Source organism: Typopeltis vanoorti, chromosome 6 (genome assembly GCF_054136105.1).
Source record: "Typopeltis vanoorti isolate ZY-2024b chromosome 6, IOZ_Tvanoo_1.0, whole genome shotgun sequence".
Taxonomy (NCBI): Eukaryota; Metazoa; Arthropoda; class Arachnida; order Uropygi; family Thelyphonidae; genus Typopeltis; species Typopeltis vanoorti.
The window spans coordinates 94,101,209-94,125,603 of record NC_143554.1 but is presented as its reverse complement, the minus strand read 5'-3'; the positions used below and the strand labels follow the sequence as shown (position 1 = coordinate 94,125,603).

The window sequence follows — 24,395 nt, the reverse complement described above, 5'->3', positions numbered from 1 at the left end:
TGAACAGATGGCATCAATGGCAATATCATATTAAAAATGAGGATATTAGGAAAGAACTTGACATTGTCAGCATCCAGGAATGCGTTAGCAGAGCTAATCTCAGGTGGTATGGTCACTTAAACAGAATGGGCAAGGAAAGATTAGCAAAACAAGTGTTCTCTGCCAGGTTGGCACCAAAACGACCCAGAAGAAGACCAAGATATAGGTGGATTGATGCGGTTCAAAGTGCCTTAGACGATACAAATATAAGATACGATAATGTTGGAGTCTTGACAAGTAACAGACTGATTTGGAGGAAAATTGTAGATTAGGAAGTTAGTAATGATGTAATTTTTGCCATATAGTACTATCATATCCTGTACACCGCTTGAGGGTACATGGCAGGAATTTGATGATGATGATGAAGCATTTTTCATAAATAAATATTTTATAGTGGAAATATTTTGAGGAGAATAATATTCGTGAATATGTCGAAAAGCTCAGACCCAGAACGCCTAATAACATCTGTATAGCAAATTCTAGTGACCAAGCCGTGTATTTCTAAACGTGAAAGTATTCATGAATTATCGGTAATTTTCACACATCAAAACCTTTCAAAATTTGGGAAAGGGAATACCGCTGTTTATGACCGGTCATAAAAATTGCCTGCAAGCAGATTATAACAATGGGCAGCATATCCTCTGTTCTCAAAATTGAAGGAAATGACATCTGTGTAGCAAATGTCAGTGACCAATCAGAAAGGAAGTATAAAGAAAATTTTTCCACTAAAATTGAAGATCAAGGTAGTCTGTATCCAGTTCTCAAATTTAGTAATACTGAATACTTTCTTCGCAAGTTCGTATTGTAGGGTGAAAGTTTCGAAACTGTAGTGCGGTGTTTTTTAAAAGTAATATGCCTAGAGATTTAAATTTTAATATGAATAAGAGACAAGGGACTTTGTTTAATTTTGGTATTAAGAAATCTCTTATTGAAGGTGTTTGTGATGCAACAGATAGTGAGTCATCCACCACCAGCCTACAAAACAATTTCCGGGATGTACAAAAAGAGGGGAAAACTACCAGCACACAGGAGAAAAAAGTCTGCATTCACTTGCAATTATTATAATAATATTATAAATTTTTGGTGATCAGAATGGGATATGTCAATGAAAAGCAGCACAAATTAATTTAATGAAATGTATGTTTAAATTGATGTTTAATTAATTATTCATTATTAATTAATAATAAAAAAATCAGCAAAATTAATAATCAATTATTAATTAATACATTACAAAATAACCAAGGTGTTCCATGAAAATTTCAGGATTTGTGAAGTGTTCCATCATAGGAAAAGTTTGGGGAAACGCTGTTCTAACCAATGTTGATGAGGGGAAATTTTTCTAGCTACAAAGATAGGCAATTTTGCGTGTAGTTTAGACATGTTTTTGTGCAGAAGAAAGGTGATCGTCACTAAATGGGAAAGTATCAGTACTTCAAAACTGTTGCTACTACCTGCCATCTCAGAAATGAACTGAGTCTTAGATATACTCTAATTATTCTCATTATTATTATTATTATTATAATTACACAAATACTTCCTGGAGTCAACAGTAAGATGCATTCTAACAGAGATAATGTTTATCAGATCTCATCTTAAATTGGTTCAATGATTGTGCACTCACCATCTCATTTGGCAATAAATTCCACTCGCCAACCACTCTCCATGCAAAAAAGTCATGCCACTCTCTCTCTCTCTCTTATGTACTACACCTTTATACAACTTCCAAGAATGACCTCTTGTCTCTCCTTCCCTCCTTCAATCCTTTGAAAAATATCCTCAGTATCTATTTAATAAGCATCCCCTAACAATTTATGTCTCAATCATATTGCCTCTCTTCTACCTATTGACTAGCATCTATAATTTACATTCTCTCAACCTGTTTTCATAGTCAGTATTCCACAATCCCAATATTGCTTTTTATTCACCTCTGAACTTTTTCCACAGCTCGCTTCTCACCTAGGAACACAGTGACAAAATCATTGTGCAGTAGTCCAAATGTGGTCTAATCAAAGCCTTGTACAGCGGAATGACCATATCCTCATCTCTACTTGTTAGTATAATAAATTTAGTTTAATCCTTTATCCAAGTGTAAGCAAACAAAGTTTGTGTCTGAAGTATCTTGAGGGAAAAAAAACTTCCAACATCTACTTGTCAGTGTTCTTCTTAGTATACTGACATTTCTTTGTGCTGTTTTATTATTTTTTGCAATATGTCTCATGAACTTCAATTCTTTATCCACCAATATCCCAAGATTGCACACTTCCTCCACCTCCTGTAATACAACGTCTCCAATATGATAATGTTACACAGCAGCTTTACTTTTTTGAAATCCAAAATGCAAAACCTTACATTTACTAGTGTTAAACTGACATCCCCACTTGTCTGCCCACATAGCCACTTTATTCAAATCACTCTGAAGCACCAGTACATCTGCAAAATTCCTAATAACTTTTCCCAGCATTAGCATCATCTGCAAACAGCTGAATACCAGCTTGCAAACCACTTGCAATATCATTAATAAAGAAATTGAACAACAGTGGCCATAGAACAGAACCCTGTGGGACTCCACTGGTAACTCTCCTCCTGAGAGATGTGGCACCTCTATACACTACTATTTGAAATCATTTAGAAAACCAGTTTGCTATCCAATCAACCAACTGATTTTCCAATCCCATTTGCTGTAACTTATACATCAGTTTATTATGTGGTAGCCTGTCAAATGCCTTTGTAAAATCCAGAAGTATAGTATGCCCACACTTCATAAAACATGGTCTGGCAGATTGCCAAGAATAGTCAATTCATGCTGAAGGGGAGAAAGAAATAAAGGATGTACAAATTGGTCACCAACATGTGAAATCACGTGCTTTATACATAAAATTTTCCAACTGTGATACAAGCAAAATAGTTACCACTTTAAAAATGTTCATAAAAGAAAAGTTAATTTTCCAACATATAATAATAAACAATTCATCCCACAAGACAGATCGATTACCCTATTATCGGAATGGATTCTCATTTTTCTGACATGCGCAGAAGTGTCGAAGGGTCTCGCATCTGTGGGCTTACAGTATCACTGTATATGAATCTTCCCTATCCAGAATGGCAGTCACCTTATTATAAAATATAACCAAATTTGTAAAAAAACCTCCCTTTAACAAACCCATGCTAACAGAATTTTTTTCCTTTTCCACCCAATACTGTATTCTATTCCTAACCAAATCTCTCAAAGATCTTAACAACCACTCCAAAAATGCAAACTGGTCTGTAATTTGAAACATCCGTTTTTGCTTCCACCTTTATGCAATGGAACAATCTTTCTATCTTTCCACTCATTAGAGATGGTTGAGAACACTAGACTCTCATTAAATAACCTAGTCAACAGAAGTGTCAGTTCCTTAGTGCATTCTTTGATATACATGCTAATATTCCTTTCTGCTCGAGTAAGTGTCTGTAAGCTAACAAAAATTATTGACAAAGTGAGGAAAGAACATGTTCGGTAGACACACTAAAAGGTGTATCTTTCCGATTGATTTACAGATATTCGAAACATTTTATAATATTGCTTTTGTAGGATGACACATTTTTTAAACATTAATTTCCCCAATATCACATAATTTAATGATTTATAATTATCGGAAAATAATATAAATGAGAAAATATACAAAATTTGCTAATTTATAATAATAATAATTGTCATTATTATAAATTACTTTATAATAATGACAATTTAATTTTGGAATATTAAAAGTTATCTGGTCCAATTACTTTGGAAAAATAACGACTTCAAACAAAAAGAAAGTGCACATATGTTACCTAGCAGTATTTGTGTGTGTGGTGTGTGTGTGTGTAAGAGAGAGAGAGAGAGAGAGTTTTTTTTGAGGGGGGGGGGGAGCCATCAAAGGTGAAACACAGTTTTAATTCTATTATGAAAAATTAAAATTGTATTTTGCCTTTGATAAAATTGCATTTTGATATGCACCTGTACATGTTTTGAATGATAAACTGTAGGGATAGTATCGTTACTTTAAAACTGTCGTATAATAACAAAATTGGCAGAAAATAAGTACATGACAGTTGACTTCATAACAGCCATTCATTTCGATCTGTAGTGAGTGATGAGGGGAAACCAACAAAGTTGGAGTGCATAGAACTACAGATTACATCATAAAGATTATACATTATGTGATATAATTCAAGATTTACGTATGATTCTCTATAAAGTAAAATTGTAAAAGTGCAAACCTTCATGCAATCTGCGAACAAACCTTCGAACTAAGATTATGAATAAAAAATGAAGAAAATGTAACATGGAACAGATGGAGGCTGTATTTATTTTAAGATTCGGATTTTCATGAATCTATAAAATAATTGTTTGACAAAAATAATTATCTTGAATCAAATTCTGGGAGAATAAAATGTATTGACGACTAAGATAATTAGCAAAAAAAAAAAAAATTGATAGTGACATTGATCTTCCAAAGTGATACAATATGAAGTGAAGAAAGTATGAAAGGATCTCTTATTTTACACTGGCATTAAAAACTAAAATTATATGATAAAACAAGTAGCAAAAATAAATATAACTCATTAGGTATTTAGTCTAATATAACTTAGATTACAGTTACCAAGCAAATGGTGTTTTTTGGCATAGATAACTGAATGTAACTACTGTTAGATCTGAAATAGGTGACTTCAAATTTTACATGATGTCCCCATTCCAGAATCTAACAATTAACAAAAAATATATATGCATACTTATCTTTTAGCGCAGTGTAACTATGTTTTTTTTTGTAACAACATCGTGTATGATAAACTGTGAATTATGTGAATTTAAATTAATGTATCTATATGTCTAGCATGAATGCAAGTCAGCAAAAGGGGCAGATATGAGAGAAATCATTAGTGAAATATTATAAATGAAAGTATTATTCAGCAACATAGGGTAAAGATCGCCCTAATACTATAAGAGCAGCATAAGCACCCGCGGGCATCACATCTGAGAAGACATCATGATGCATACGTTCCTGGAAACAAGAAGTCCCATATGTTGATCGGTGAAGTCACCCAGCCTGAGACCAATGGGTGAGACGATAAGAGAAATTCAAACTCAGAAAGGTGGTGCTCTAGGGGGAGCGTATAAAACCTGCGACACGGAAGTAAATCCCCCCGTTTTTGCTTGTTCCTGCATTTCTCTTCATGTGCTCCAAGAGTTCAGCTCTTGGAGCACATGAAGCTCTCATTTTGAGGGCTGACTTACGAAAAGTTCCGGCAAGATCACCCATAGGCTGTCAATGAGAAGGTCATCGACATAAAACCTTAGCAGAGAGATAGCGCCCAGCTCAGGCGAGCACGTGTAACTCACGTGGCGATAAGATCGAGACAACCAGAGTCGTAACAAAGAAGGAAGGATGGAAGAAAACCGATAAAGAATAGATAAGTACTCTCACTTGTTCTAGCCCCTTTTGAGAATTGACTAACAGTGTTAAGAGAATGCATCTTAAAATTTGTAATGGAAGAAAGAGTGAAGAACTAAGATTTATGTAAATGACTATGCTTTTGAAATGAACTTTAAGAACTTTCAGTTAGATAGAGATTCTGTCGTAATTAATCCGAGAGAGATTATTTATGTGCTAAAATGCCTAAATGTCCAATTGAGCTGTAATTAAGAATGTATTATATGTTGAGTTATTGAATTTGCTAACATTTTGAAGTCAATGCATAATGGTTTTAAGAGTGAGAGAGTGAAAGAATGGTAGAAGTTTAAATTAGATTTGATAACCACTTTAACTTGTATGGCATTATATAATGAGTTTAATAAATATTTTGATTCCTTACCTTAGATGTGTTTCTGATTATGATGACTGACCCTTCATAAAACATCGAACCTGTGATCGTGTGTGCGTGCGGGGATACCCCAACTGAAAATAGTAGGGCACAACTGCAAATAAAATAAGCCAGAGAACCCAAGGCTTCTAAGAATTCAATTAACATTATTAGTGGCACCTGATATTCTATGATTACCCTAAAGGCTGAGTTTATCTCTAACCTTAAGGCCCAGGCTGGCACAGAAAAAAAATAAATTTTGCCTGAGCGACCAGGATAACTCATGGAATTCAGGGAACGGGTAATTTCTGGTGGACCTTAAAAGGTTAAATTACGTAAGAAAAGGTATAAGAGAAGCGAGACATAACGTTAAGATTAATATTAATGAAGATCACATAACCGACTTAACAAAGAGGTACATGCGATAGAATTTGATATAGCGGCTGAAGTAGGAAAGGATAAAGTTAAATATATTGCCTCGATATATCAATATCAGAGATATATGACATAACACTACGTACATGAGGTAATCTGGTTAAGTGTTCTCCTCAATGTGAAGGATTATCACACCTTCTAATGGAAAGGATGGTCAAATTGCACTTCATATCCATGTTCTTTCAACAGATGGTCTGAATCATATCCAGGTTTTGCTGGACATGTATATACATCCTGGTCGGTTGGGAGGTTAATAAAAATGAAGATGAATATTAATTTTCCACACACCATTTAAATTTTATCTCAAAAATCAAATTCTGTACCAGGTACATAATGTGTCCTGCCACTTAGTCTTTGAAGAAGATTTTTAAATATTTAAATGAGTTTAAATGTTTGAATGTTATCTGACTCCTGGAACAGCACTGTGTAGCAGTGTATTCAGAACCATAACCTTAATTAATCAAATAGCAAATCAATTTCCACATGCAATCAGATATTCCATGTAATGGGATGTTGAAATGAATATGACATGTAAAGATATGGAAGTCATTTTGCCTCTTTACTAGGCCTTCATATAACCACATGTAGACTCCTGTGAGTAGATTTAGTCGCCTGCATTCAGAGAGGATAAAGAAGCTATGGAAAGGGTACAAGAAGAGTTACAAAGATGATATCATTTATGGAACATAGATTATGAGGATAGATTGAGAGGATGTGAGCTACAGACACTGGTAGAGAGAAGATAGAGGAGTAAGGGGTACATAAACTTTTGAGAGGGTGTTACAGAATATTGGTTGATATAATTTTTCATTATATGGAAGGTGGGAGAAGACAAATAGACGAGTGAAAGTTTAGTCTGTGTGTAGTTAAGAAAGGGGATGAGAGCTACATTTTCTATCAGACAGACCATGAGTGAGTAGAACTGTTTGCCTGTTAAACCAGTGAATGCATCTAGTGTGAATGACTTTAAGAGAAGGTATTACAGCTGGTGTGAGTGACATTTGGCCTCCCTCAATGAGTCCCTGGAGGTCTAATAATAATAAGCATGTGGTAATTTCTATGACACTAGACTGGCAAAGAAAGAAACATCATATGTTTGATTCTAGTCATAGACTAGAGGAATTTTTTCTAGATCTTTATTTCAGATTTGGGCAGATGGTTTCTCCAGAAACCAAAAAAAAATTCAAAGTTAGTCTATCTTTGGCACTGTAAGTAGGGTCCTCCCTTCACAGAATCTGCAGTTTCTAACCTTGCAACTTGGAAAAATAATCACAAAATTTACACTTGTGCAGATAATACCAGTTAAGATTAGGAAAATGCGATGCCATTAGTTTGCTGTACTTTTATAAGTCTACAATTCATCAGAATCAAAACTACCTGACAATGACTAAGTTTGGAGGTTAGCTGCCTAGACTTACAAAAAAAAAAAAAAAAAGGCATTAGAGAATTGTGTTTAAAAAAAATATAATAAAATAAAATAAGTGGAAAAAGAACAGTTAGAAGACAAAGAAAGAGATGATATGAACCAGAAGATGCCACTTTGGTTAAATCCATGATGGAAAGAAAGAATAAGTTAGACAAGTGAACTACAAATATAGTAAATACAAGGGCATATTTGGGCAAAGCATTAAGAAACTCCATAACCTCCTCAAGTTATTTATAATATCTTTCACAAATTATAAGGTGGAAAAAAGCAGGAATGTAGCTAATACACATTTTTATCCCTTTCCTTACAAACATAAGAGGTCACAAGACCTGTACAAGAATAGTACAATGTGTGGACAAGTTGTTAAGGAGGAAGAAGTCATCTATTAACAAGTTTAAGTTTCTTAAAAAGGTGAAGGCGGTATTCATTGGGAGAAAAAAAAGTAAGGGAAAGACTATTCCAAAGAACACAGGTAGATGGAATGAAGGAAGTCCAACTTCAACAATGCTGGAGTTGGACTGTGTATGGAATTAACCAGTGGCTGCTTGTGATTAAATTCTTACATGATTCAAGGAAAGTGAAGAAATAGTAGTGGTTTAGTTAAGGTGGAACAACACGATGAAATTACCTATAAAAAGCATCGTGAAAGTACTTTGTGTAAAACTTTGCTTACACTTAAGCAAGGATTAAAATAAAAATCTTTTTGTCAGGTATAATACATTTTATAACCAAGTAAAAAAAAAACTTCCTACAATGCTTAGCATGGCTTAGGAAAGTTTCGGGCTTATTTTAAGTATATTTTTCTAGAGTCATGAGAAGCTTTTGATATATATGTGATTTAAAATTGGTTTAAAAAATTTACTCATTATTTGTTGCTTTCTTGCTTTTTCACCCACATTAAAATTCTGTCTGTGTGTTAATATATTATTTATCCTTTATTAATTTATTATTTATTTATATTTTAATTATTACTAAATCAAGGCACATAGGCACTACAACACAGTAACTGAGAATGAAGTGATGAAGCTATTGTTCTCCTAAAAATCCTTATCGTGCCCTCTATTGGGCAAAGTAGGTGTTCTTGGCCATTGGGCTGAAGGTCTGCTGATGTAAGCCTCCCAAATTTGGGTCAGTCTCATACAACCAAATTTGTTGAGGTTTGGAGAGTTTTTTAGGGCTGAGGCTGATTCCATAAATAGTCTTTCGAATTTGTATTTGCTACGGTGTATTACTGTAGCTTTCTTCCACTGTATTCTGTGGTGTGTATCCAGAGCATGGTCTGCAAGACCAGAATGGCTGTACTTGTGAAAACGGATGTAGTCGTTGTGTTCAAAAATTCTGATATTCGCTGTCCTGCCTGTTTGGCCAAAGTAAGACAGTTTACAGCTGCAAGGGACCTGGTATACACCAGGTAGGTTTAGGGGAAGTGGTTGGTCTTTAGTGGAGCAGATAAGGGATGCCAATTTTCTATATGGTCTATAACAGGAGGTCAGATCATGTTTTTTTTTAAGATTTTGGTAATTTTTTCCGAGGTGCCTCAGATGCAGGGAATGGTGAAGGATCTAGAGCAATCCTTGGAGGGGAAGGGGAGGTTGTGGTTTGTAGGTTTCAATATTTTTGGGATTTTTTTTTTTTTTTTTTGGGGGGGGGGGGAGACATTGGCTGAGAAAGTATTGAGGATGTGATTTAGTTCAGTGTTTAGGGCCATGTCGTTAGAACAGATTAGTTTAGCCCTGTTGTATAGTGTTTTCACCACTCCATATTGTTGTGAAGAGGGAGAGGGGAATTGTTGATGAATGTATCTGCCTGTATGGGTTTTCTATACACTGAGAAAACCAAAGTTCCATCAGGCTGGCAGGTGACTAGTGTGTCTAGGAAAGGGAGGCTGTTGTTTTCCTCTTTTTCCAGGGAGAACTTAATTCTGGAGTGTTGGTTATTTAAGTGTGTTAAGAAGGAGAGGAGTGTTTCAGAGCCATGTGGCCAAATAGCAAACACATCATGAACGTAGCGAAGCCATATGGTTGGTTTTTGTGGGGCAGAGGCTAAGGCTTTTTCTTCAAAGGTCTCCATAAAGAAATTGGCCAAGGGCGGGGAGAGTGGTGAACCCATGGCTGTCCCCTCTATTTGTTTGTAGAATTTTCCCTGCCAAACGAAATAGCCTGAGTTCATTGTGAACTGAAATAGGGCTGAGATATCGGGAAAAAATTTAGCTTGGATTAGCTCTAAAGTTTCCTTGAGTGGGACATTTGTGAATAAGGAGGAGACAACAAAGCTGACCATTATGTCAGTATGTTGGAGTGTAAGGTTTTTTTTATGCTGGCTTTGAAGTGGGCTGAGTTTTTTTTATGTGTGATGGTGTGTTGCCAGTATAGTGTGTGAGCACTTTGGCCAAATGTTTAGCTAATTTGTGTGTGAGGGAATCAATGCCATCCACTATGGGACATAACTGGCATTTTCTTTATGTATTTTTGGGAGTCCATAAATACAAGGGGGGGGGGGGGTATAGAGTTAAATGGCTTTAATCTGTTGGTGACTTCTACAGGCCAAGAAGTGACTTTCTTAAGGAGCCTGTGAAGTTTTCTGATTTGTGAGTTGGTGGGATTGTATTCGATGGGGAGGTAAGTAGTCAGATCTAATAGAAGAGCATTAAGCTTACCTGTGTAGTCCTTTTGATTAAGTACTACACTTGCATTTCCCTTATCCACTTTGGTGATAAATATTTCTTTATGATTCCTCATTTCCTGCAGAGCTTTATATTCCTTGTTGGATATGTTTTTTTGGTGGTCTTGCTTTGGAGAGGACACAAGCTACATCCAGTCTTACACTGTTGGCGATTTGATGTGGAAGGTGGCGGATTCTATGTTCGATCTGGATCATAATATCCTCACTAAGTATTTTTCTGGGAGCAATGGCGAAGTTGTGACCATATGAAAGTGCGTTGAGTGCTTCAGGGTGACTGAAGAAAGGTTGATTACAGTGTTGGTAGGAAGTTTTGGATTGACAGTAGAGTTCTTTTTTAATTTTTCAAATTTTTTCATCTGTCGGCCTATTTTTTTCAAATTCTCTGTCTGCAGCGGTATAGGAGACGTCATGTAAAATTGACCAAAGCTCGTGATTTAAAGTGCACAAAGGCTCTTCTTCAAAAGCACGAATAGCTTCGTTAATGTCCGCTAAGAGAAACCGCGTGCCGGCGATTTGTTCACAAAGCAACGCATAGCTGGCGTGGTTATATATACGGAGAGCTTTTTGTGAAACAAAACAGTGCTTCAATTTTACACAATCGGGATTACTTGATTATCCCGGCAGCGTTTTAGGAAAGTTAGACGATTTAATTGTCTAGACAACTTCAACTTCATTTTACCGTATTGGCAGGCCTTCTGTGCGATCGCATCTCTGTGGATGATGTTAATTCTCATTGACAGGCTTATACGTTTTAAGTCACTTAAGGAATTGACAACGTAGATACGAATATAAATTAAATTACACTTTAATAAATATTTCCGATATTTCAGCAACGTCACGTTGCCATCTTCAAAAGGAACTTACAAAAAAAGGCATGTGCACGTAGGCACTACAACACAGTAACTGAGAATGAAGTGATGAAGTTATTGTTCTCCTAAAAGTCCTCATGGTGCCATCTAGCGGGCTAAGTAGGTGTTCTTGGCCATTGGGCTGAAGGTCCGAAAACAAATTCGAAAGACTATTTATGGAATCAGCCTCAGCCCTAAGAAACAAATTTGGTTGTATGAGACTGCCCCAAATTTGGGAGGCTTACATCAGCAAACCTTCAGCCCAACAGCCAAGAACACCTACTTAGCCCGTTAGAGGGCACCATTAGGACTTTTAGGAGAACAATAGCTTCATCACTTCATTCTCAGTTACTGTGTTGTAGTGCCTACATGCACGTGCCTTTTTTTTGTAAGTTCCTTTTGAAGATGGCAACGTGATGTTGCTGAAATATCGGAAATATTTATTAAAGTGTAATTTAATTTATATTCGTATCTACGTTCAATTCCTTAAGTGATTTAGTAATGCATAACCAATGTATAAGCCTCTCAACGAGAATTTTAATTATTAATTAATTATTTATTTAGTGTTATTGAAGATTCAATGGAAAATGATCAATTTAAGTTAAGCATCAGGGAGAATATTCAAAATGAAGATACTAATTAATCTTTATCTTCTAAAACAATTCCAATTGCAATATTCCCGCCCCCCCCCAACACACACACACAAATATTGGGAGGTCAACCTTTTTTACACGTTGAATATCAAATGATGTTCAAAAGAAAGCAGTACTACACACACACACACACACACACACACACACACACACACACACACACACACACACACACACACACACACACACACACCTACCTTTTGGCCATGCTATAGCAATACACTTTACTTTAAGCATGAAGTCTTGCACTGGAAAATAACACTCTATACACAGAGTGTGATGGTTGCAAGCACCAGGGCAATAATTTCTGCAATTTGCAAAATGACTAATATATATATATATATATATATTTTTTTGGCAACACATGAGGCAATACGTCATGTATTGCCATCTGTGTAAAATGATAATGATGACAATCTCTTCTATCTTCATAATTAATCTCTTGGCATTTCCCATGTCACTACTCAGCTTCAATTACTGGGCAACCTGATTTGTACTTTATACAAGTCTCTGATGAGATACCAATGATAATCAAAATGACGAGTACTTTCACTTTTGCACTGAAGAATAAACCAATTTATGGTACAGATTAAGATGCGGAATGAATGCGAGAAAAGAATATCACCAAATTAAGCCTTTTGATTTCAAAGCTCCTGCTAAATTAACAGAAAGAAGTTTAATTCTGATATATTAAGCCTGAATTTTACAATATACAGTATATATGCAATTTCTTTTTTTTACATCCAGGCTGAAAACCTATAATACATTAGTACTGTGTATGTGCTAAGGTTTTATAATGCATATTGCTTTTTTTTTTTTAAACATAATTGAGAAACACTGCTCTAGAGACCAAACACGGAGTGTTTTCAAGCTGGTTCACACTTTCTAATAAGTGGGGTGGCAGTCTCACATTGGATGATGAAATTCATTGTCAACCTAAAGACATACTCAAACATCCATGTCCATCAAACTCACAGCCTCTTGGTTGGACAGCAGGCATGCTATCCACTTGATCGACTAGCAGTGGCGTAGCTAGGGGGATGCGGAGGAGGGCGGTCCACCCCGGGCGGCAATTTGAACCTTTTTTGAACTTTTACAGTTAATTCTAAAATACAGTCTCGAGAACTCGGTTCCGAATATTGTAATACTACTGCGAATTTTCCTCACAATTGCTGTAAGTGTTGCTAGTTGTGAGAGGAGTTTTTCTAAATAAAATTTGATTAAGAATTACCTACATTACTATGAAATAGACTTCGCCAACGTCATCGACAATTTTGCTAACAGAAAAGCAAGAAAAATAACATTTTAGAATGTTGAAATGTAAATTAAAGTTTTACTTCAAAAATAAACAGAATGTTTTAATTTATTTCCCTGTACGTTGTTTTGACTTTTTGTAGTATTTTTGGATTGAGAGGGGCAGCAAACTCAGGGACCGCCCTGGGTGGCAACAGCTCTAGCTACGCCACTGTCAACTAGGCCAGTAATATATTTGACATTTATATTCCTTTGCGCTGTCTTCATAATAACTATAATTAGAAAAGAGTTAATACAGGTAAGGCAAGCAATGGAGTTTAAACTTTAATATAAATATTACTAAATTAAGTTTCATCATGCACATCAATTCAAAACAGACATTTAGGATATAGGAAATTTTTAAAGAATTCTTAATCAACTGAAATGACATAGCATACCTGTAGTTCACTTTTCAAGCTTGCATTAGAATCGGTACTATGATTTGGTGAGACTGCTGAAAAATCTAAAGGACTGTTCAATGATTTTGTTGATAATTCTCCAGAATTAACATTAAACAATGCTGGATCAATCTTAAGATGAGGAAAATTTAAACTAGGCCTAAAAAATATAATATCATTTAAAAAAAAAAAACAGTTATCAAAAAAAATTCACACTTAATTTTTAAATGAAATGCAATTTTTAAAGCTCTTTTAACACACATTTTTTTCAACATCTCCTCCTACACATACAAGGTCATAAAGCCTATAACACAACAGTGCTATAAGGGTAAACAAGCAATTAGGGAAAGAAATCTGTTAATGTGTTACCAAAGATCATAATTCTTGCAAAAATGGGTATAGGAAGGCTGTTCAAAAAAAAAAAATAAAAAATTCAGGTTAAATGAAAGCAAATGATGAAATGGATGGCACAATAAGTTTAAAGAGCTGAACTCTGCATAGATGCTGAGCAGTAACTGCTTGTATTTTTAGAAGTGGAGAATGGTGGTGGCCAGTTTGGTGGTGTAGCACCTCTTTACAAATACTTTCAGAAATGCATAGTTCTGAAGTAGAGCATCTATGAGAAAGTGTTCAAAGAAAGTGTAAGGGGGGATAAATTTCTTTCTAAGAGAAAGGATCAAGAATAAATTTTAAGATTTTTTGATGCACCACCAAATGTGAGAACAATATTCTAAAGTTGAGTGTACGCTGCTTGGAAAGAAGTCAACTGATATCCTCCCCCTCCCCCCCCAGGGGCAAGGTACATTGTGCCATGCAATGAGGCATGTGATTGTAGCCAGTATAAATTGGAGGAATATGATGCTCCCAAATCAGTGCACTGTATCCAGTTGAAATGGCTGCATGAAGGGAACTGATGTAGTCTGAAAGAGACGTTGTAATGGATGCCATGTTGCAGGCCTATCTGTTCAGCAAATTGTTGACAAATTGGGCCATACCAGGTCAACAGTCAGTGATACCATACTGAGATGGATGTGCAGGGAGTCAACCCATCACACTCAGAGCATGACCGTAGGATGCTACGAAGGATAATACGTAAAAATCGCCATCTATCAGTCAACAGCAAAATTCTGGGCATCGACTGGAACATGAATCTGCACAAAAATAAGGCTCAGAACCTAAGCTCACAACATGGGTTTCTATGGTAGGACTGCAATATGCAAATCCCACATTACCTGAGCCAACATGCAGCATATCATTTTCAGTGGTGCAAAGAGCATGTACAGTAGGACATGGAAGCTTGGAAAGCTGTGTTATGGAGCAATGAATCACACTACACCCTCTACTGAGCAGATGGATGGGTGTGGCAGATTCCCAGTGAAGGCTCTTACCAAAGTGTATAACTCCAACTATGAAATTCGGAGGTAAGAGTGTGATGATATGGTCCTGTTTTTCCTGGTTTGGCCTCGGACTTCTGTTTGTGGTACCATGAACACTGAAATGTGAGAGATATCTGAACATTCTGGACAATTCGATGTTTCCTACAATTTGTGGCATTTCTACAGAACTAACCATTGTCTCTTAAAGCCTTGTGAAACGGTACATTGTCTTCTTGAAAAAGACAATGGTTAGTTCCATAAAAATGCCACAAAGTAGGAAGCATTGCATTGTCCAGAATGGTTTGTGAACATGAACATGTCAAGTGTGATGATGGCCTCCACAGAGCTCTGATCTAAACCCTATGGAACAGCTATGGAATGGAGCATCGGTTGAGGTCAAGGGGACATCCATTCCCAGAATAGTTCATTACATGCTTACAGGAAGAATGTTCCAAAATTCCCAGTGATTGCTATCATATGCTTGTAGAAAGTATATCCTGTAGGAATGCTGCAGTCATCGCAGCAAAGGGAAGGCCTACATCTTATTAAAGTGGGTGCCATGGCTGTTTTCCTCACTATGATGTCCATTGACTTCTTTCCAAACAGTGTATTTGGGACTTGTATAAGTTTAGGACATGTAAAAAAAGAAAATAATATTTGAACTGTGGGTGAAGAAAAGTATGGATGTGTGTTTGTGACAGGAAATATTAGATGTGTGTAATTAGCCCAAGAAGAGAAATCTGATCTACACTAGAGTTCTGAATATCATTCGTAACAAGCGAGATCTCCTCAAGCTTTCTTAAGAGAAAGAAGATAGGATTGTGTATGGGTAGTACTGAAATTCACCAGATTCTCATCCCAGTGAAGAATGGGAGAAAGAGAGAGAAAAAAAAAAAAATCACCATTTAACACATTCTCACTAGGCAATAAAAAAAAACAACTCACTCTCATTATACGTGGGGGTTGCATTCTCAAGAATCGGCTTATATATGAAAAATGGGTAAAATGGGAAGCTTATAACAGGATAATACAGGTTTTGTTGCTAAATGGGTGAGATTTAGATCTTTCAAGATTAATTTAATCAAAAATGCATTTATTTTTTGCACATAATAAGGCATAACAGTAGGTAATAAAATATTCAGTATGTATAAAAGAAATAACTATTAAGGAAGTTTTTTATTTTTATGATGAATACATCATATTCACATTTCTTTAGCTGGCAAGCTGAAGTTGAAGGCTCACAGGTTGAATGCTGCTTTTTCAAGAATCTCTCAATGGAAACAAAACTTGCAGTTTTAAACTTCTGATTGTAATCTCTCAGTGTGTGAACTCCTTCTGCACTCTTTGCTTTGAAGGGATTGTGAAATCTTTAGTGGCAAAGTCATCTGCAGTCTCAGCAGTCATTTTCTGGGATTGTGAAAAGCATAGTGACTTTTATAGTAGTTGAACCACCCACAACTTCAACAGGTGTTGGTTGCTTTTCATATTTCATCAGATCTTCCTACAAATTTTTTTCCTTCTCTCGTAAGACCAACCCAAACAAAGGCTAGTTCTGGTACTCAATCTATATAGCCAGCATTCTTTTCATTTTCTCAAATGTTTGAGATCAATATTTCATTACTCTGGTCATGCTGAGATTCTCTGATGACTGAGTGCTATTACGAACTGTATTAGCATTATTATGAATGGTTCTCACTGTAGAATCACTCAGTCCCATGGCCCTTTGCATATCAATGCTATGTTAACCTCTATCAAATATATTCAGAAGTTCCAACTTCACCTCAAAATAATGGGATTTCCTAGACCTTTTCTTCACTTGGTCTTTATTCATGATCTTTTCTCGCTTGCTCAAAGGGGTGCAGAAATTATTTACAGATAAAGCAATATTGCATTGGCCAATAAGGTAGTAGAGATACAACACAACAGATGGAAGTAGGAAACAAGACTTATACATGGAAACTTCCAAGGCCTTGGACAGGAAACAATGACTATCCTTATGTACCCAAAATGAAACTGCTTATATGTAAGAGTGTGGATAACGAAAGCATGTATAATGAGAATGAGCTGTACACATGTGCATCAGGTGGGTGCTTTTATAGCCATATATCATGCTCTTTCCACATTGAGCAGGTGCAATTAGGAATTCCATTCAACATTTACAGATTGCCAGTTCCAATTTTTTTTTCAGCAGAATTTTCACATATACTCATATCTGTGAACAGATTCAATGATGCAGGAAAATGCAAAAGCAATGTAATCTTATTTTCAAGTCAAAAAGGGAAAAAAAAACAGTATTTGGTTACATTACATAAATCAGGGGGTTTTATACTAATAAAATATTATTACTGCAAGGGAACCTCCATGGAATCCTAAGACACATCACAGGACACACAGTATCTATCACATCTCACCTTGAATACAAAAAAATCTAGTCTTCATACCTTTGCTAACCGCACTCTTATTCAATCTCCAAAGATGGCCCCCTTGTTCTGCCTCCTCCATCTAGCCAAGGGCTGGAAAATTTCCTCTGCATCAAAACATTTCTACCTATTCCCCTCTTTCCCACCTATCAATTGTAACTCACAAATCCTCAATCTATCATCACAAGCATTCCACTCCCTGTGAGACTGCTCCCCATCTTAGTCATTCAACTATAGATACTCTCTGCCACTTCATTCCCAAGAAACCCAACAGGTAACCTCTGCCTATTACTCTCTGGATATCTATAGATACTCTCTGCCACTTCATTCCCAAGAAACCCAACAGGTAACCAGACCTGTGCAATAATCCATAAGTCATCACTTACCCAATTTCACATAAACACAAACAACTGAATATTTCCCTTCAGAGCATTTCCATTACATTTACGTACAAATTTAACAGTAGTGGACCAAGCCCAGAACCCTGTGGCACACCACTAGTCACTTGCTTTCTCCTATATTCTGCTGATCCTCCATATACTATTCATCTGTCCATCAGCTACCCTTGTACTGATATTACCAGCTTTGTGTATGCCTGCATTTGCGCAAATTATGTAACAGAGTTGCATGATATCTTGTCAAAGGCCTTTGCAAATTTTGCAGTATTCATTATCCAGCCATTCCCTTTATCGAACTCAACTGTCATTTTAGTATAAAAAGTGAGTATATTACTAAGGCATTACCTACCATTTGCAAAGCTATGCTATTCCCTAACAAAGTATCATATTCTCATCCATCCATTCATGAATTCTATCTCTGACTAACTTTTCTGATACTAGTCTATAATTTGCTGCCTAGGTCTTGGAGTTTCCTTTATGCAACAGAACAAATTTTGCCATTTTCCATTCTCTTGAGACTTTACCCAAGATAAAATTTAAGCAACCAAGTCAATGCCAATTCCTTTGTAACATGCAAGCTCATATCTCATGCAATCCTATGGCTGTAGTTGCAGTGAAATTCTGCAAATCCTAAATATTTCCAATTCATTACACTCTATCCATATTACATCTGTCACAGCAGTACATTCATGTAGATGACAGATTCTCGCAAAGTGATCTTCAGTACCCCAACTACTTTACTGCTTCTGTCACTTCGCTACCATCAGCACTCGTAAAGGGTATCCTTCCATATGATTTCTTTTACTTACCACACAGTGAAAGAACTCTTTGGGATTTCCAATGACCTGATTGTCTTATTTCTTCTTATAATCTGATTTTGCCTTCTTTTACCATGCTGGTCACTTTTCTACCTTGTACTGGTCATGAGTTACCCGATTACCTTTCTCCTTATATATCCTCCACAGCATTTTTTAATTTTTATTTCTGCAACTCCTGCTTAATAATCTTACTCATTCATCTAACTCCTACCTTGTTTATCCTCCTGACTGTAGATATTTCCTTATGTTTGATATTTCCTTCTTCGGATACCCCTTGACCATTTCCCATGCACTGCTAACATCTTTCATTTGCAGATTCTCATAACATGACACTGCTTCAAGCTACTTCTAAACTTATCAAAACCACCTACACTATAGTTTCACATATCCCCTTTTAATTGAAAATTCCACACTTTGCAGCTGCACCCAAGTCACAAAGCACTAGGAGGGAACGAGAATATCTTAGTTATGGATAGATCTTCTGATCCTATAACCAGATCCAGCACTTTCAAACCCTGAGTGCCCTTCATAATACTGTTTGAAATAATTATCTCTTAGTACGAAAATAAGTTTCATGCCCTTTCCACCATGTGATCTTATCTGCTTCCAATCTAGTTCCCTATAGTTCAAGTCCTCCATCATAATTACTCAAATTCATCGTGCTCATTTGCCAATGCACATCTTCCACATTTTCCCCTTGCACTAATTGGCCTTCAGCAGCAGCAAGGGCTAATTATATTTGTCTTACTGATCTCTATCTCAGATTGCTTCAAATGAAGTGTCTTCTACATCTGTTCTTCCTGATGACTTCCTACTGTTTTGGGCTGTATTTCATTAGCAATATACCCTAACTGCTGCCCTATTCTATCTGAATATACTATATTCTATTAATGCACCTAAATCGAGTTCTATTATTATTATTATTCAGGTCACCATAGAGTCAAAAGACTCGTCGCAGGAGGTCCTTCCTAGGAAACACAAAGTCTATCAAGACTCATCATGGGAGGTCCCTCCTAGGAAACACAAAGTGTATCATACCATTCCTTAAACTCATTGACCGTTCTTGCTCTCACCACTCTATCAGGCAATGCATTCCACGGTTCAACCACCCTCCATGCAAAGAAACCACTCCTCACCCTCTTGCTCAGTTTCCTTTTGTAACTTCCAGGGATGGCCCCTTGTCATCACTTCTTCCTGCTGTTCAACCAAGCGAAAGAACTCCCCAGTGTCAACCTGTAACCACTTCTCAACAGTTTAAAAGTCTCAATCATATCACCTCTCCTTCTTCTATCCACCACTCTTCGGTCCACATTCCCTCAGCCGATCCTCATAACTAACATTGTACAGTCCTGAAACCATCTTTGTTATCCACCTCTGTACCCTTTCCACAGTTAATTTATTCCTTTCAAATCTTGGCAACCAAATCTGAGAACAATAGTCTAAGTGTGGTCTGATCAGGGTATTATACAATGGAATGATAACTCTTATCTCTACAGGTCAGTGTCCTTCTCAGTATTGCAGCAATCCTCTGTGTTACATTCACCACTTTGCAATATGTCCCCTGAATTTCAGGTTTCTGTCAATCATCAGCCCAAGATCTCTTGTCTCCCCTACTACTTCTTCAGTACAACTTCTCCAATAGAGTATGAAGTGTCCCATTGATGTGTCCCAAACCTCAAGACTTTACATTTTGCTGCATTAAACCGACAACCCCATTCATTTGCCCATCTGCCTTAAGGGGAGCTCTTGTTTTAGTAATATGATAGCCTTTTATAATAAAGTTACAAGAGCAGTAGATGAGGGAAAGGCATGTACTGCCATTTTCTTGGATTTAGCGAAGGCATTTGACAGGGTGCCACATGATAAGCTGATATTAACGTTGCAGCACATGGGTCTAGATGTCACATTGATCAACTGGATTCAGGAATGGCTGTCCGATAGATATCAGAATGGTCTGATATCTATCGGAATATAGATAGACCAGTACTGGGACCTATATTGTTTAACCTTTATATCAACATTGTCAGTGGATTGCAGGTGGATATTCAATTGTTTGCAGATGATGTGAAGCTGGGAATGGTTATTAGTAATACCACATCTGCACTATTACTAATAACCATTCCCAGCTTAACATCATCCGCAAACAACTGAATCCACTGAATCCCACCTGCAATCCACTGACAATGTCATTCATATAAAGGTTAAACAATATAGGTCCCAGTACTGGTCCCTGTGGGACCCAACTTGTTACCTTCTGCCTCCTCAAAACTGCCCCACCATACACAACTCTCTGATACCTATCAGACAGCTAATCCTGAATCCAGTTGACCAACCTGACATCCAAAACCCATGTGCTGCAACATAAATATCAGCTTATCATGTGGCACCCTGTCAAATGCCTTCGCTAAATCCAAGAAAATGGCAGCACATGCCTTTCCTTCATCTACTGCTCTTGTAACTTTATAATAAAAGGCTAGCATATTACTAAAACAAGAGCACCCCTTAACAAATCCATGTTGACCCTCACAGATAACATTACCCTCATCTGCCCAATGCTGTATACGGTCCCTCACTAATTTCTCAAAGAGCTTAACAACTGCTGATGACACACAGACTGGCCTATAATTAGACACTTCCAGTCTGTTACCACCCTTATGCAATGGCACTATCTTACCTTCCTTCCATTCCCTGGGCACCTTTCCCATAGCCAGACTTTCACTGAAAAGCCAGGTCAAAGGAGTTGTCAGTTCTTTCGCGCATTCTCTCAAAACTCGTGAAATTCCATCCAGTCCCAAATATTTTGGTATCGCTGTACCAACCAATGCCAAAAAAATCCCACCTCTTATTTCAAATACTCCATTAGTATACATGAATTGCAGTATCACATTAGGCCCATAACCATCTTTACACCTTTGTATCAACTATCCCATTCAACTTTGTCACTTGAGAGCCTAGTTTCTGCATGTTTTGGTCATTCCCCACACTTATTTGCCTCATGGGTATCTACTCCCCTCACCCCACATACACTAATACATCCACCCCCATAGCTCTAGTTCCTCTTTGCACTGCTAAATTTTTCTCAATCTCACTGAAAAATGTTTTCTCAAGACACCTAACTTTAAATCCATTTAAGTGCAATTCATAACCATTTTAAAGTCCAGTCCATGAAATTCATTCTGCAAATCTGTAAACTGCACCTAATTTCTTCAGCTCATCCTCATGCATTGATCATTTGCAATCACTGCTCTCCTCTTCAACCTGCCTATATCATACCATTGCAGCAGACTCACAATATTTACTCTCTCAATCTTCTGTTTCACTTCTTCCAATAATTCATATCTTCTTACAAAAATTTTTCACATTTCGTGTTATTAGTGCACGCCATAACAATCAATTCTTTCAGATTCTCTCTTTACACCCTGACAACTTCATTGATATTGTTAATTTTTTGCACTGGGGAAACAAGATTTAGTCTCACACTCATTATGTACTCCTCTTATCATAGCACTTTAGAACATTATGTACTCCTCTTATCATTATGTACTTCTCTTACTCTCTTTCTTTCTTTTCTCAGCTATATCAAAAGAACATTATATCCATTCTGAATCTCATCATCCAAGTCAAAAAAGCTGGAACAATTAAAATACTGGTTCATCGGGCCCACTCCTTATGTTCTTCAGATGAACTATTACAGAAAGAATTACAACATATTATTTCCACTTTTTTTATCTAATGGTTATAAGTATTCTTTCATCAATATAGCTTTGAGCAGTTTTGGTAGTAACTCTTCAAATACAGAAGAAATAACTCATGTTTCTATCCCTTATGTGCAAGGCATTAGTGAATGCATAGTGAAAGTTTTAAAACCACTAAATATTTTTGTTGCCTTCGCCCCATCATAAAAATCTCCACCTTTCTCACTTCTCCAAAGGACAAGCTTCCACATCTCAATTATCCAAGTGTCTACCAGATTCCTTGATCTTGTGGGTTATCTTATTTTGGACAAACAGGAAGATCTGCTTTTATTCAGAAGAACACAAGTCTTATATTCAATACCTTGAGCCTGAACAGTCTGGACTTGCAGAGCATTCTTTCAACACTAGACATAGAGTTCACTGGAACAAGACAAGAGTCCTTTACAAAAGTTGGTTCCTCATGGAATGGCTTTGTAAAGAAGCATATGAAACTTTACTTCACTCTCTTAACTTAAACAGATCCGATGGTCTACATCTATCCCCTTTGTGGGAGATAGGAAAGATTAGCTGATTTTAAAAGTACTAACTTTTTTTTTAATTGTATATTTTTTTTAATTTAATTATTTATTTATTTTATTGTATTTTATTTATTTTTTTAATAAGTTAGGAAATTTAATTACCTTTTTTTAGTTATCTTGCTAATGCAAGATAACTAAAAAGGTGGTGCCTTTTGAAAATGTTAGTTATTGTTCAATTAGCTTTTTACATGTACTGAAGAAGCCTTTGATACTTAGGTGAAAATTATACTAATAAAATAATATTTTATGTGAGTATTCTGGTATTATAATTTATTTAAATACGCCTACTCACAGTATTTCCTTTTACTAATGCATACAACTGCATCAACAAATGCAAACAAACATATGTGGGTGTGTGGCCATAATTAAAGTCCAATACAAGTGCAATACATAATTAAAGTCCAATACAATAATGGAATCTCGTCCAACATATTTTTTGCTGTAGCAAAAAATGTATTGGACAAGATTCAACCAAACTTGGTGTACGTACATTATGGAACATGGAGTTTTGATTTATAGAAAAAAAACAAAGTAGAAAATCCTGCACCAGCAGAAAATGGCACTAGAATCACGTGATATTTGCATAATCTCACTGTTTCTACTGACAAGTTGGTGGATGTAAGGAAGACCAAAACGGATTCATATCATTCTGATAAGACTCAAGTGTAAAGGATCTCACCTTACTGGAACATGTGTTGCTAGTCAAGTTTTACTATCAACAACGAGTAAGGCTAATGCTGTGCTTCAAGAATTCTGGCATTTGAAGGATTGAAGAAAAGGTCCAATGACAATAACAAATCTTAGAAAAATGATTTTAAATTTGAAAATAGCAGATCTTTAGTGGTGAGGCCAGAATGAGCACGCAAATGGATTAATCCTCAACAAGTTGAAACTGCCATTGTGGAACATGGGATGAATAACACATGAGGGTGTAGCAGTGCTCGGGCAATATCAAGGCAACTGGACATGCCATACTCAATTATGTGGAAAATCATACATCAATGCTGATGTATGATTTTCCTACAAGTTCTTCATGGTGATGTTGAAACTCGGCTGCAGTTTGCTCTGACATTCTTAGCTCAAATGGAGGTGAATGACACACAGCCATGGAAGACCTTGGTTATCATAGTAGTATTAACTCATACAATTGCTGATTTTGGGCTGCAAATGTGTTCAACAGACCCCTTTACACTCACTGAAAGTCACAGCGTGGTTTCACTGCATAGTTTATTATTGGTCCATATTTTTTAAAAGAACTTTGCCCAACAGGATTAGTGAGTTACAACTCACTAATCTCTGCTGTTAAGTATCAAGAGACGCTATGCAACTTTGTTGTTCTGCAACTGCAGAAGCAAAGATGCCTTGTCTCTAACATATTCATGCAGGATAGAGCACCACTTCACATTGGACTGCCGGTACAGCAAATGTTATGAAAACTCTTCACAGAACACAGAGTGATTAGTCATGCATGTCATTACCATCAGCAAAAGACAAACTGTTGCCTCTATTTTTA

At 36.5% G+C, this 24,395-nt stretch overlaps 1 protein-coding gene across 8 annotated transcripts in view; it reads right to left on the bottom strand.

Annotated features, from left to right (window-relative positions):
• LOC150105717 (C-Jun-amino-terminal kinase-interacting protein 4-like) overlaps positions 1-24,395 on the bottom strand; it is a 615,637-nt gene that overhangs the window by 487,582 nt on the left and 103,660 nt on the right. For all 8 annotated transcript variants that reach the window (XM_090394309.1, XM_090394311.1, XM_090394312.1 and 5 more), the window contains one exon: positions 13,598-13,757. In XM_090394309.1, the coding sequence (XP_090250435.1) occupies positions 13,598-13,757 (160 nt within the window). The remainder of the gene's footprint in view (positions 1-13,597; positions 13,758-24,395) is intronic.